An 11690-nucleotide genomic window follows, 5' to 3' on the forward strand; every position below is an offset into this window, starting at 1 on the left:
GCAGAATCCTCCCGAAGAAGGCCATGCTGCCACACCTAAGTCAGCGTGTGCGATTGAAGCGGAAGCTGGTGGAAAATGGGGTGCTCTTGGGTAAACATCACGGACCCGAAATATTTCGAGTCGTAGGATCAAATACGTCACCTCTGGGCGAGACATCAGAATTGCATCCCTCATTTTTAGCCATTACTTTACTATCGGGGTTTGCCCTCAACATTGCCTAATAATTATGGCAACATCTAATTCAACCAGACACCCAAGCTAGCTGTGGATAATTACATGTTAGATATAGACAATACTGGTTATCGAACAGGAATTTTCTCATCTAGCGACAAGGAACTCTGCGGGAAGGGTGAGACGAAAATAAGGAAAACAGGGCCGCGGAGCAAAGTAATGTCGCAACGCTGAGGCAGCAACTGTTCTTCGTCATAGACTATAAGCTCACAAATATCAGAGTTCAAGAATGTACTTGCATGAGAGAGTCGGTTAAGTTTATCAAACCTCGAACAAGAAGGGCCTCACAGACCATTTATATACCATACCTAGCTTCTTGGTCTTTCCACTGACAAATCCACGCTCTATGGCTAGTAACTGGCAAGGATACATAGCTAACATGCAGGAGGTGTGGTGGCGCAGGCCACATTTTAGCACCTCCCATTTCTCCTCAGTCCTTCTTTCCCTCTATAATTACCCGCATCCTTGCGTCCTTTGTTTTGTCCACCCTCTTGCTTCCTGTTTTGGCTTCCATTTTGCGTATTCTGGATTCGACTCGCCGCATTCCCAGTAATCCGTGGACCGAAGGGAACGATGATTGAAGATGCGTGGAGGTATTTCGCGCCCGGCGGAGCTCTGATGCCTGGAGGGCCGAGTACCTGGCATATCCTAGACTGGGACCAGCGACGCATCATTGCCTACTATGGACGAAGTTCAGGACAGTGAGGATGTTGCAATTGAGCATCACAAGAGCATATCGATGCTCTTGGGCCAGACGTTTACGCTATTCATCTCTCACCCAACGGCAACCTAATCTCGGTCTCCACCAATCCAGAGGATGACGAAACATTCTCCGTGCACCATCCTTCTCTGGAGGAGGTCCAGAGGCCAGGCTGGGTACAGACAGTGTCTCGTTCGGAGTTGCGGGAGCAAGAACGTCTATCTCCAAACGTGGATCTTATGTCATATGTCCCATTCGAGGGCGCAGAGCCAAGGAAGGTAGTATTTAAAAAATACTACTTCCTTGTCCAATTCTTCGAGAGGAGGTGGGACGAGATGAACCTGTGGATGCGCCTTTGCCCACACCCCAACATTGTCCAATTTGATCGACTCGTGGTCGACAAACTCGACAACGATCTTGTTGTGGTTGGCTTTACAAGCCTCTACATCCCTGGCGGCACAATAGCGGAGAACAAGTCACGAGTGTTTAAGCTGGAGTGGCTGAAGCAGCTAACGGCTGTTGTGGACGATATGAACCTCAAACACGGCATTATGCACCAAGATATCGCTGCGCGAAACTTACTCGTCGATCCTAAGACAGACGCCATTTTGCTGTTTGATTTCAACTACTCGGCTCGCATTGGTGGAGTGGAATACTCGAAAACCCGTGATGACGTTAAGGGTGTCATATTCACATTGTACGAAATCATCACCGGCGACGAGCATTTCCGGGACATCCCGCACGAGGAGCAGAGCACGGAGGAGATTGAAGCGCTGGACGAGTGGGTCAAGCATCCAGGCGTGAGCCTTGACCATCCTGTTGCTGAGTATCGGTCGGTTCTGAACCACTGGGTCAAGCAGAGACGCGAGGGGGGGCAGATAACCAGCTACACAGAGGCTCTTGAGTACATCGACTGGCCAGCTCCGGAGGGGCCACCTTCTCAGGGCTACACATACAAGGATGAGGAAGGCAATTCAGTTACCATTCCTTTCCCCAGTTGGGCCAACAGCCGTCGCAGCCGGAGGGAAATTGGCCGCACTTTCTTGAACTGGCAACGGCCTCTCCAAACCAAGATTAGGGACGGGACTTGTGTACTCGCGACTGGCGAAGTTTTAGATAGTTGATACTATGTTAATACATGTATCTAAACTGAGGGATCTCCTTATCCGTCTTATCCATCATGTTGAGAGTTGTGTGATTAGACTCTTCTGCCTCGAGCACACCGCCGACGCGGTCTCGCCGTTTGTTCTCCCAGATGAGGTAAAACCGAAGGACGAAACATGCCACAAAACCAATGGCAAAGCAAACAGTTATGGCTAAAAAGCCAGAGGTATATGATGGAGCTTCCTTGGCAAAGAAAAGCTGTGGGCCCACGATGTTGCCTGCGCAGTAGGCAATGAAGATCTAATGATCCACAAAGTTTGGCATTAGCAAGGTATTGGACATTTCAGGATTTTCAGGGGAAAGAAGAAGGGATGTGATTTGGACGTACCAATGAATTTACAGTGGTCTTCTTGGTGAAGCCGCCAAAGTTCGCGGAAGCGACAGAGAGGAGTACAGGGAGGTTGCCAGTGTAGCCAAGGGTCAAGCAGAAGCCCATAAAGCGTGCCCATTTGTGCGTGTCTGGGATCTCGCGAATCATAGCCGAGCCAATGATGGAGAAGGCGAGGTTACAAGCCATCCAGTAGGTTCGGGTATTGCGGAAGAAGGTGCTCCCGGCGGAGGCCGTGACGACAAAGACGAGTTGGAAGGCAATGCTTATCATCTGCACCAGCAGGGTGTTAAACATGGAGAATCCCAGGCCTTGGACGACGATGGATCCAAACTAAATGACCGGCAAGTTTGTCAGCTAATACACGAGCCAAATGTCGCACAATATGGGAGGTACTCGTACCGTGAGCACGCCACCGTTGCCTATGTTACTGGAGACCTGGATCAAGAGCAACAGCCATGTCTTAATGTCGAGGATGGCTTCGATGCATTGGTGCCACTTGAACTTGCTGCTTTTAATGCCCGTCATGTTCTCTTCCACTCGCTGGACGGCCTTGGCCCGATCGCTCTTGCTGAGGAACCGTGCTTTCCCTGGGACGTCGGGAAGGAGGAAGAAGATTGCGAACGACCAAGCGACAGTGAGCGCACCGAATATGAGATAGACCGCCTGCGAGTTGCGGTAAGTAAGCTTCGCCGCAGTTTTACTTTCTCTAGCCCCGGACTACCAGAACCAGGGGAAAAGGGGGAGGGGTCAGGGCGTACCTTCCATGATGCGATGGTCTGGATGTGGCCGATCCCATACGCAGAGACGCCACCGAAGAACCCAGCGCACGTATTACCGAGGTACCAGGCGCCGTGGCGCAACGGCTGCTCCGATCGTTTATACCACATCGCAACAACGATACTTAAGCCGGGGGCGATGGCAGCCTCAGCCACCCCGAGGAAGAAACGGTTCGTAAGTAGGCCCGTAGAATTGAAACAGAGAGGGGTGAGCATGAGAATCGCGCCCCAGATCAATCTGTTGTGACGTGGAATTAGCACACAGTCTTGGAGATCGGGGGGTTGCCAGTTGCCAGGCACTTACACCGAAGCAGCAATGAGTTTCCCAACCCGCCAGCGGACCATAATGACACCAGCTGGGTAGGAAGCGATGAGGTATCCAAAATAATAGATGCTGCTTGACCAGGAGTAGTCCTGGCCCGTGAGGCCAAGGTCTTCCCTGATACCCATGATAGCTGTGTAGCCGAGGGCCGACTTATCAAGGAACTGAAAGAGGTAGGACATTGCCATGACAGGTAACAAGCTGATTAAATCTCAGTGTCAGATCAACCTTGGGAAGACACGAATAGAGGTACAGAGGTAGGACATAATTACCACATGTCAACTTTGCGGAGGATTCTCTTGTCTTCCTCTGGACTGAGACGCTCCTCGCCTGAGATGACGCCTTCTGCGACATCCTTCTGTAGGTCGCCATCTTCGAGGTGCATTGTTTCGACCTCGTCTTTAGCCATGGATATGGCTGGTAGGAGATGAGGAAGTACGGTACGACGTGGTGTGAATAAAAGAGGTGTGGGATGGTCCAACGAGTCCAGTCAGACAGGAAACAGGGCTCGAAGGAGGTGAACTTCTCTCCCCTTAATTATTCCAGGGGAACGAATGGCTCTTAGTTATCAGCTCACGAACCCCGTCTGGGGCCCCGGCTGTTGCCAAGGCAAGTGAGCAAATGCGGAGATGATCCACATGAATCAAGCATGAGAAGCCGACAAACTAGTCACTGCTAGTGTACTGAGTAGTGTGCACTAGCGTACGCAGTAGCTGCAAATGTCAATCATTAGCCGACTGATACTGCCGGGTCCACCTAACAGTAGCCGACGCGCCACCAGCTAGGTAGTGCCCAGCCAATGGCCGGACAATTGGGAGGAACTGGGGGAAGTGGGATATCCGTTTTTAAACCTACGCAGAGGCGAGACCGGGGGACTGTAAGCGTACCTCAGTAGACTAAATCACAAAGAGCTCTACCTCCCCAGATTGGAACCGTTCTCGCACGCTGACCCTGTGCCCCAATTGGGCCTGCATCTGCAAGGTCTCGACCAGGAACTTATGCGCGCGGGCCAGGTTCTGGCCAAGGTGGCACATGCCCCGGAAGCGGGCAACGATCCAATCCCGGTGCAGCATGTCATCGGTTTCGAGGCCCACTATCAACAGCGGCCAGGCGATGCGGACCATGGCCTCGTCACCTTGGTGCTTGAACGCCTGGAAGGCCAGATTGATAATAGCGCGGATGTGAGGGGTCGAGCGGGTCAAATCCCCGATCTCCATGTCCATCTCCATGTCCATCTCCTTCTCCTTCTCCCCGACGTTAGCGTTAGTGCCGCCCAACCCCATGCTGAGGTATTCGACCACGGCTGCGTGGTAATGGGGCACAATGGCACGAATGTTGGCAACTAGTCTGTGCGAGTTATCCGTGTCGGTGGACAACTCTGTCGCCACCTCAAGGAGATCGAAATAGCGTTGGCCTACCTGCCGCAGAGCAGCTTCCACTGCCGGGGCGCGTTGCCGGGCCTCGTCGAGGTTGAGCGACCCGAGCTGGGCATTCATGAAGCGCAACTGGCAGCATTCGCCGAGCATCTCGAACACAGTACGGTTCTCAACATCGTCGACGAGCTCGGACTGGGGGTAGGCATCGGCCCACATTGTACGATATAACGGGTTGGAAAAGCGGTGGACGCTCTCGAGGGCCTCCATAGGGGACATGCCGGCCATGAGATGGTGGAATGTAGCATTGAGCTGCCCTCCGACGCCAAACGTAGACGCGGCCGAGTCTTTCTGTGCGATCCACACTAGGAGACGAGCCGTGACAAGCGAGAGCATCCGGCCACCCCCACCGGTTCCGGACGGGCACTTTCGAGCCAGGGCTACCATCTTCGTCTTCCTACCAGCAGATGCTGGCGTAATTAGGCGAGGCAAATCCTGGAGCCGGTGCTTCAATATCATGGCTGCGCCGGCCAGGTGGTTGGACAGGCCCGAGCACTTGGCGTCGCCGTATTTCTCCTCGTACAAGACCATCAGGTACAGGGCGGCGCAGATGACGTCGGTGTCGAGCGGCCCACCGTTGTCTCCACTGCCAATGGCGTCGGCCATCAGCCGGAGCGCCGCAGAATAGTGCTGCAGCGGCGTCCAGCGGGCCGGGGATGCTTCGGCCGCGGGGGAGCTCTTGCGCCGGAACTCGGTTTCCCTCCCCCCCAGGGCCAGCAGCACGCGCATGACAATCGGCTCGCGCTCTGCAATGTTGAATATGATGGAGAAGAGCGAGTAGTCCGGGTTCTTGGTGTGGTGGATCCGGGCAAACGTCGTCCGGTAGTAGCGTATCGCCTCATGGTCGGCCGAGCTCAGTTCCAGCGATGACGCGCAGGTCGGCAGCTCTGGCAGTTGCACCGGCAACACGAGCGCCCTCGTCGATGCTGCCTGCTGAGCCCAGGTTGTCGGCGAACCGGGAGCCGATGGTCGGCTAGGTCCCATCACCACCCACGCCCTGGACTTGGCCAGCCTCAATCTCAGATTTCCTGTGCCTCCCGTGCGGGGTGCATAATCGCACAGCAGCTTCAGTCGTGTGCAACGCCGGCAATGGGGTCGCTGCTCATCGCATTTGACCTTCTTAGTCCGGCAGGTCCAGCATCCGCTCCTCGAACGGGGTCCGCTTCGGCCCTCTCCACAAACAAGACTCCCCGCCACCGTTGTTGATTGGTCTTGTTCCATCTTGTGTGGGGCCTTTTAATCACCTATACGTATTCCATCTCTGGTGCTTGGAAGATAATGTGATTAAAAGGCTGGGATGGTTGTGGGGGACCGACCCGAATGAATGGAGAGAGAGAGAGAATGTGTTGGATTTGCGTGGCCGGACATAATCAGGGGTTGGGGAAAAGGGGAAAAGGGCAAATGATACGTCATTCTAGGCGCCGGAGCTGATGGTTTTGCCGATGATCGGCTATCCCCACTGAGCTAGAAGCTACACTACCGGGTACTATGCCGTAGCGCAGAAACCCCCCACGCTAGCGGCTGAGGGGTTGAGTGCAACATCGGGAACCCCGATTCTACACAGATTATGGGGTACTATCTTCGATATCAAGTGGACTTGATTGGGAAAAGTATGTGTGTAAGTGTGTTCTTATACAACAACATCCACGTCATGCACAATTTCTTAGCATGGTTCAGCTCCAACGTTCTCCTGCTTCCCAACTCAAACTTTCGTGCCCCCTTCCCCCCTCCCAGCCCTTCCCCTTGTTTCCCCGTGTTTTTTAATAAGCTGGTATTTTTTTTTAATCCTAAGTCATGGATATCGAACAAGCTCGCGCACTGGTTAATAACCACCTTGACGAACTGAGCCCCGAGCTCCGCGTGATCAACAAAGCTCTTCATGATAATCCAGAGACCGGCTTCAACGAATTCTTCGCCCACGATACCCTCACTTCATTCCTGGAAAAGAGAGGTTTCCAGGTTAAGCGGAAAACATATGGCCTAGATACCAGTTTTGAAGCCACACTGGGCTCCGGCGGCCGTCAGGTCGTCGTCTGCGCTGAATACGACGCCCTACCGGACATTGGCCATGCCTGCGGCCACAACTTGATCGCGACGTCGTCCCTCGCGACCTTCCTCAGCGCAGCCCATGCCATGTCCACCCTCCACATCCCAGGCCGCCTGAGGATACTAGGCACGCCGGCCGAGGAGGGCGGAGGCGGCAAGGCTCGGCTCATCGACGCCGGCGCCTTCAACCCGCCCGACGACGTCGCCGCGGCCATCATGGCCCACCCGACGGCCTCGCACCAGATTGGCGCCGCGGAAGACAACTTCTCCGGCCTGGCCGGCCTCAAGCTGATCTGCAGCCACAAGTTCCAGGTCGAGTTTCACGGCGCGACGGCGCACGCGGGCGGCGAGCCGTGGAAGGGGACCAACGCCCTAGATGCCGCAGTGGCGGCGTATGCCAGTGTTGGCATGCTTCGGCAGCAGATACGCCCGGACGAGAGGATCCACGGCGTCATCGAGGTTGGGGGTACCGTGGCAAACGTCATCCCCGGTTACACCCGGATGAACTGGAACGTGCGAAGTGCCACCGTCGCGCGCGCCGATAAGCTCCTGGCCCGTGTCAAGGCTTGCCTAGAGGCCGGCGCTCTTGCATCCGGGTGCACGGTTAACTACATCTTGTGCGTCCCGCTTCTTCGTCCTTCTATTGTGAAAAACGATCAACTTACTGACGCCATGTTTTCTTTTCGCTGCATTAGCGCGCCTACCTACATGGATTTGAGGGCAAACAAGTCTCTGTGCAAGACATACGTTGAGGACATGGCTAAGATCGGCGAGAAGGTTATGCTGGATCAAACAGTACCATTCAATGCATCCACTGACATGGGCAATGTATCATACTTGGTGCCTAGCTTCCACGGAGCTTTCACCATTCCGACCGCGCCAGATGCGGCTGCCCACAACCCAAAGTTTGCTACTGCTGCTGCTACCGATGAAGCACATGTAGCAGCAATGAACTGCGCAAAGGGGATGGCGATGCTGGCGTTGAGGGTTCTTACAGATGACTCTCTTGCAAGCGGGGCGCGGGAAGATTTCAATACCCCCGACAGTTAGGATCTAATAATCGATGATCTGTTGGATTGGGGAATTAAAGAATCACTTGTAATTATAACAGCCAGAACATGACCCCAATCTGGTCACCAGGTCCAGTGTTATGGACCGCGGCCTGGATCAATTGAATACCGGGCATCCGCGCCCTGGCTCAGAGCCCGGGACTAGTCCAAGCCATGAGTTAAGGGGCGTGGTGGTCTGCCTGAAGGTTTGCGAAGGCAGGCTTAATCTAAGTTTTGGCTGCAAGAGTCCTTGAGACAATTCCGTACCTAATTTACTAGTGATTCTGTCTTTGCGGCACTCTTACTCGAAACCCCTGCCGAATAGCCACCTTGTATAAGTTAGTCAGACTGATCATCGTCGTGCTTCTCGGGTCCTACCCGTTACAGTAAATAATAATTAGGTAGAGAAAAGGCTAGAAAGGTAAAGCTAAAACGTTAAGGTAATTGGCTACAATTAAGTACGCAACTGTAGTAAAATTGAATTCGGTTGTCTTAATTGGAAAGTAACATCAAAGCAGCAACCTAGTAAAAGGAAACACAATATCCCCCGCTTCGAAGAAGAATATATATTATCCCCCTTCAAAAAGGGAGTAAATGTAGCTATTAACAGCCAAAAATAAGGGTATAATGTAAATATCAACAAACCTCCTAAGCAAGCCCAGTCTCCCCAGATCATTACTCAGGGCTGTACTACTCACATGTCAACTGATCAAGCGGCAGGACCGATGGTTGTCTAAAAGAACTGCCTCTTTATCCAACATTGGAGTGACGTGGCCACGGAGAGTTTTTCAGAACCGGGGAAGCCATTGATCCATACCACAGGTGCCACCTTCGTAGCTGCCATGGTTATCCAGAAGTGAGAGCGAGACCAGAAGTGAGAGTGAGACTAGTCTCTCGCTCAACTAGTCAGACCCATGGTGGACGTTGATGGGAAATGGCCAATGGGCGAGGCAGTAATTACCTTCGAGGGTAAAGGCAAGGGGCACGGGACGGTAGTCCTAAAGACAGAATAATGTGAAGGAAGGGGGTCTATCGGGTGAGATTATATTGGTGTATCCAAGAGTGTGTTCTCCGGTTTTTAATGTTGTGGCAGGTAGTCAAGTAAGGCTAGGTAGTGTTCAAAGTAAGGTTCCCTAAGAGGCCAAGTTAACGGCAAATTGAAAACACTATTAAGTGCATGACTATAGTAAAATTAAATTCAGTTAAGACTTGAGGTATTGAGTGAGTATCCTAATCTTTCAGCAGTTGGCGACTTTTCCAGCACTTGGAGGACTAATTCAAGCCGCACCTTATCCCAACCTAGGTGTGGCCCAGAGACCCTCCGTATTGCGTGCTTTTTAAGCGAACCTCGGATGAGAAGTTCACCCGAGACTCGGATGTGAGGGGAACAAAACACGCACTGGACCAGTCGACACTGCCAATCGCCTCTGAAGTGAGGAAGCGTTGCAGCGGAACGACCCGATGGAGCCGATTATCTTCACACCACGGCTAAAATTAACTCTCATCACGAAAGCAGAAAGAGGGAGTCCAGAGCTCGAGTGGCTTCATGAGCTGCGCAGCAATGAAAAGGCTGTATGGTGGAGGTAAGGCGTGCTCTTCGTTACTCCGTTTTTCTCATGTCGAGATTCGTTTCGTCGAGTTGGTTTCACAATTGACGTTGTGAAGTATCCATGGCCAGGCAAAGTCCATCGAGGACACAGAGGAGGTCATAAAAGGATTTCTGCCAACCAATGAAGGAACAGAAAACACATACAGAGTCGCCTATGCTGTGCACAGGGTCCTTGAGCCGACAGGCGGTTTTGTCGAAGGCGAACCGCAACCTGCAGATCAAGGCAAAAAAGCAACAGAATTCGTCGGCCTTGTGTCTCTGAAATCGTTGGATGCTGGCAGCCTTGCGTTGCCGGAGGATCTCGAGTTACCGGTTGCGGCTGCGACTACGACACTGACCGTTGAACTCGGATATTTGTTCTTACCCACCGCATGGGGTAAAGGATACGCGACCGAGTCGATCGAGGCAGTGTTTGAGTCCTGCAAGAGGGCGCCATCTTTTTGGACACCTTTCTCGAAGCTTTACGTCAGAGCAATTGTGAATGAAGGTAACCCGGCGAGCCTGCGAGTGATGGACAAGACTGGAATGACAAAAAGAGGTGTGTATGAGTGGACTGGGAAAGCTATTTTCCTTGCTGGAGAATGGCAAGAGCGGAGTAGTCTTCATATTTTTGGCATGCATCTATTAGAGTGATGGTGGGACTGGACAACTTGAGATCCTAGAGAGAGATGCCTGCCAAGACACGCTTTTGTATATATATACATATATAAGAAATGGAAGAAAAAGAAAAAGGCGGCGTGGATAAAAGAAAAGTGCAGATGATACACGTCTTAAATTAATTACTAGGCGCCAGCGTTTGCCATATTTTCCCCCAACATCACCCAGGTTTATAATTACTTGTAATGATAAGTAGCTCTTCTGCTCTGTTTTCACTTATTACTTGAGCAAGCCACTCCATTCTTTTCTCGCGAAACGGTTGATAACCCTAATCCTTAAATCACGGCAGCCCAGTCATCGTTTCAGTTGGTGCCCCTAAGACTCCATCTTCAAGTCGTTCCAGCCGTCGTCAACGTCAACCATGGGTTCGAACACGACATACGAATACACAGCCATCACGGCCCCACGGACTATCCGCCTGATGGCCGTCCATCCTGGCAGCGGAACCGATCCCGTCCATCTACGTCTTGTGACCACCGCCCTTGATGCCCCCCCTGGATTTCGAGTCCATCTCGTACTGCTGGGGCAATGCGCAGGACCAGCGCCAGGTGACCTGCAATGGCATATCCTCTCAGATCCCATTCTGGAGCGGAGTCATAATCGTCTCCTCCAGTGGGTTGAGGGTTGCTATCGCCTTGCATTTGGCCATGGCCTTGGGTCCGGAGCGCCAGTTTCCCGCAGCGTTAGTCCGGAGTTCACCATGGCCTTCTCGCGTACAATGGTGTGCGGTATAGACTCCATGCGCAACCGCCTCTCTCCGGAGCTAATATGCGAGTTTCCACGCTACATACAATGGGCGATCGACTGCGCGGCGGCAGACAGGGATGCCGATATGGGACAGCAACATCCAGTCACCAAACCGAGTTTTTCAACCACGGTTGACGAAACTGTATGGCATTGACGATGTCGAAGCTAAATTTTTGTGTCACCGAAAATGGCCGCTTTGCACAAGTGCCGTTCAACTCACAGTCCGGGGATTCTATATGCGTCCTAGTTGGCGCGGAGGTGCCATTTGTCATACGACCAACGGGTCGTGGAACGTACATTGTTGTTGGGGAATGCTACGTCGACGGAGTCATGGATGGCGAGGCTCTCGAGGCAGTAGCTGGTACTACTGCTGAGTTACTCGAGACCCTGCACTTTGAGTAGCCGTTGACAAATGCCAAATATCCATGTTCGGCCGATCAGATTGCTGCTGAATAGGGATCCGCACGAGTAAGCACAGACGGGAATGTAGATCTCGATGCCGTAGCCGACGGTGGCAAGGCAGACTGACACGACCAACACGGCTTTAGCTGTACCTCGTGCATTTAAGCTTGCGAGAGACATGGTGATGCGGCAAGAATGCAGTCGACTTGGCGTCTTAGTAGCA

General features: G+C 52.7%; 6 protein-coding genes across 6 annotated transcripts; 4 read left to right on the plus strand and 2 right to left on the minus strand.

The window, feature by feature from the left end:
- Positions 1 to 804: 804 nt before the first annotated feature.
- QBC33DRAFT_588611 (Serine/threonine-protein kinase Nek4) lies at positions 805 to 2339 on the plus strand (the record flags this gene model as incomplete). The annotated part of the gene is made up of 2 exons (XM_060431553.1): positions 805 to 922; positions 962 to 2339. The coding sequence occupies 2 exons, from the start codon at positions 805 to 807 to the stop codon at positions 2053 to 2055; spliced, it is 1212 nt and encodes a 403-aa protein (XP_060282683.1). The 3' UTR covers positions 2056 to 2339.
- On the minus strand, positions 1905 to 4105 carry QBC33DRAFT_101018 (putative transporter). The gene is made up of 6 exons (XM_060421840.1): positions 3800 to 4105; positions 3507 to 3725; positions 3185 to 3440; positions 2826 to 3089; positions 2424 to 2756; positions 1905 to 2335 (listed from the first exon to the last, which is right to left on the minus strand). Exons 1-6 carry the CDS (start codon positions 3931 to 3933, stop codon positions 2063 to 2065), a joined length of 1479 nt encoding a protein of 492 aa, XP_060282684.1. The 5' UTR covers positions 3934 to 4105; the 3' UTR covers positions 1905 to 2062.
- A 53-nt stretch (positions 4106 to 4158) lies between these two features.
- QBC33DRAFT_101047 (sterol uptake control protein 2-like protein 4) lies at positions 4159 to 6345 on the minus strand. Its single transcript, XM_060421841.1, has one exon. It carries the CDS (start codon positions 6176 to 6178, stop codon positions 4421 to 4423), a length of 1758 nt encoding a protein of 585 aa, XP_060282685.1. The 5' UTR covers positions 6179 to 6345; the 3' UTR covers positions 4159 to 4420.
- Positions 6346 to 6499: 154 nt separating this feature from the next.
- On the plus strand, positions 6500 to 8302 carry QBC33DRAFT_101069 (peptidase M20 domain-containing protein 2). The gene is made up of 2 exons (XM_060421842.1): positions 6500 to 7620; positions 7699 to 8302. Exons 1-2 carry the CDS (start codon positions 6752 to 6754, stop codon positions 8051 to 8053), a joined length of 1224 nt encoding a protein of 407 aa, XP_060282686.1. The 5' UTR covers positions 6500 to 6751; the 3' UTR covers positions 8054 to 8302.
- Positions 8303 to 9441: 1139 nt separating this feature from the next.
- Positions 9442 to 10379, plus strand: QBC33DRAFT_541162 (GNAT domain-containing protein). The gene is made up of 2 exons (XM_060428135.1): positions 9442 to 9635; positions 9718 to 10379. Exons 1-2 carry the CDS (start codon positions 9514 to 9516, stop codon positions 10292 to 10294), a joined length of 699 nt encoding a protein of 232 aa, XP_060282687.1. The 5' UTR covers positions 9442 to 9513; the 3' UTR covers positions 10295 to 10379.
- Positions 10380 to 10425: 46 nt separating this feature from the next.
- On the plus strand, positions 10426 to 11638 carry QBC33DRAFT_541164 (uncharacterized protein). Its single transcript, XM_060428136.1, has 2 exons — positions 10426 to 11230; positions 11286 to 11638. Exon 1 carries the CDS (start codon positions 10680 to 10682, stop codon positions 11217 to 11219), a length of 540 nt encoding a protein of 179 aa, XP_060282688.1. The 5' UTR covers positions 10426 to 10679; the 3' UTR covers positions 11220 to 11230; positions 11286 to 11638.
- The last annotated feature ends 52 nt before the right edge of the window (positions 11639 to 11690 follow it).

Source organism: Phialemonium atrogriseum (genome assembly GCF_030411735.1).
Source record: "Phialemonium atrogriseum strain 8032-3 unplaced genomic scaffold QBC33scaffold_15, whole genome shotgun sequence".
Classification (NCBI taxonomy): Eukaryota; Fungi; Ascomycota; class Sordariomycetes; order Cephalothecales; family Cephalothecaceae; genus Phialemonium; species Phialemonium atrogriseum.

Coding starts and splice junctions, on each gene's coding strand:
- QBC33DRAFT_101018 (XM_060421840.1), bottom strand. CDS start 3,933: ATGGCTAAAGACGAGGTCGAAACAATGCACCTCGAAGATGGCGACCTA. Junction 3,726..3,799: donor ATCCTCCGCAAAGTTGACAT/GTGGTAATTATG, acceptor AGATTTAATCAG/CTTGTTACCTGTCATGGCAA. Junction 2,336..2,423: donor AGACCACTGTAAATTCATTG/GTACGTCCAAAT, acceptor GTGGATCATTAG/ATCTTCATTGCCTACTGCGC.
- QBC33DRAFT_101047 (XM_060421841.1), bottom strand. CDS start 6,178: ATGGAACAAGACCAATCAACAACGGTGGCGGGGAGTCTTGTTTGTGGA.
- QBC33DRAFT_101069 (XM_060421842.1), top strand. CDS start 6,752: ATGGATATCGAACAAGCTCGCGCACTGGTTAATAACCACCTTGACGAA. Junction 7,621..7,698: donor TGCACGGTTAACTACATCTT/GTGCGTCCCGCT, acceptor TCGCTGCATTAG/CGCGCCTACCTACATGGATT.
- QBC33DRAFT_541162 (XM_060428135.1), top strand. CDS start 9,514: ATGGAGCCGATTATCTTCACACCACGGCTAAAATTAACTCTCATCACG. Junction 9,636..9,717: donor GAAAAGGCTGTATGGTGGAG/GTAAGGCGTGCT, acceptor GACGTTGTGAAG/TATCCATGGCCAGGCAAAGT.
- QBC33DRAFT_541164 (XM_060428136.1), top strand. CDS start 10,680: ATGGGTTCGAACACGACATACGAATACACAGCCATCACGGCCCCACGG.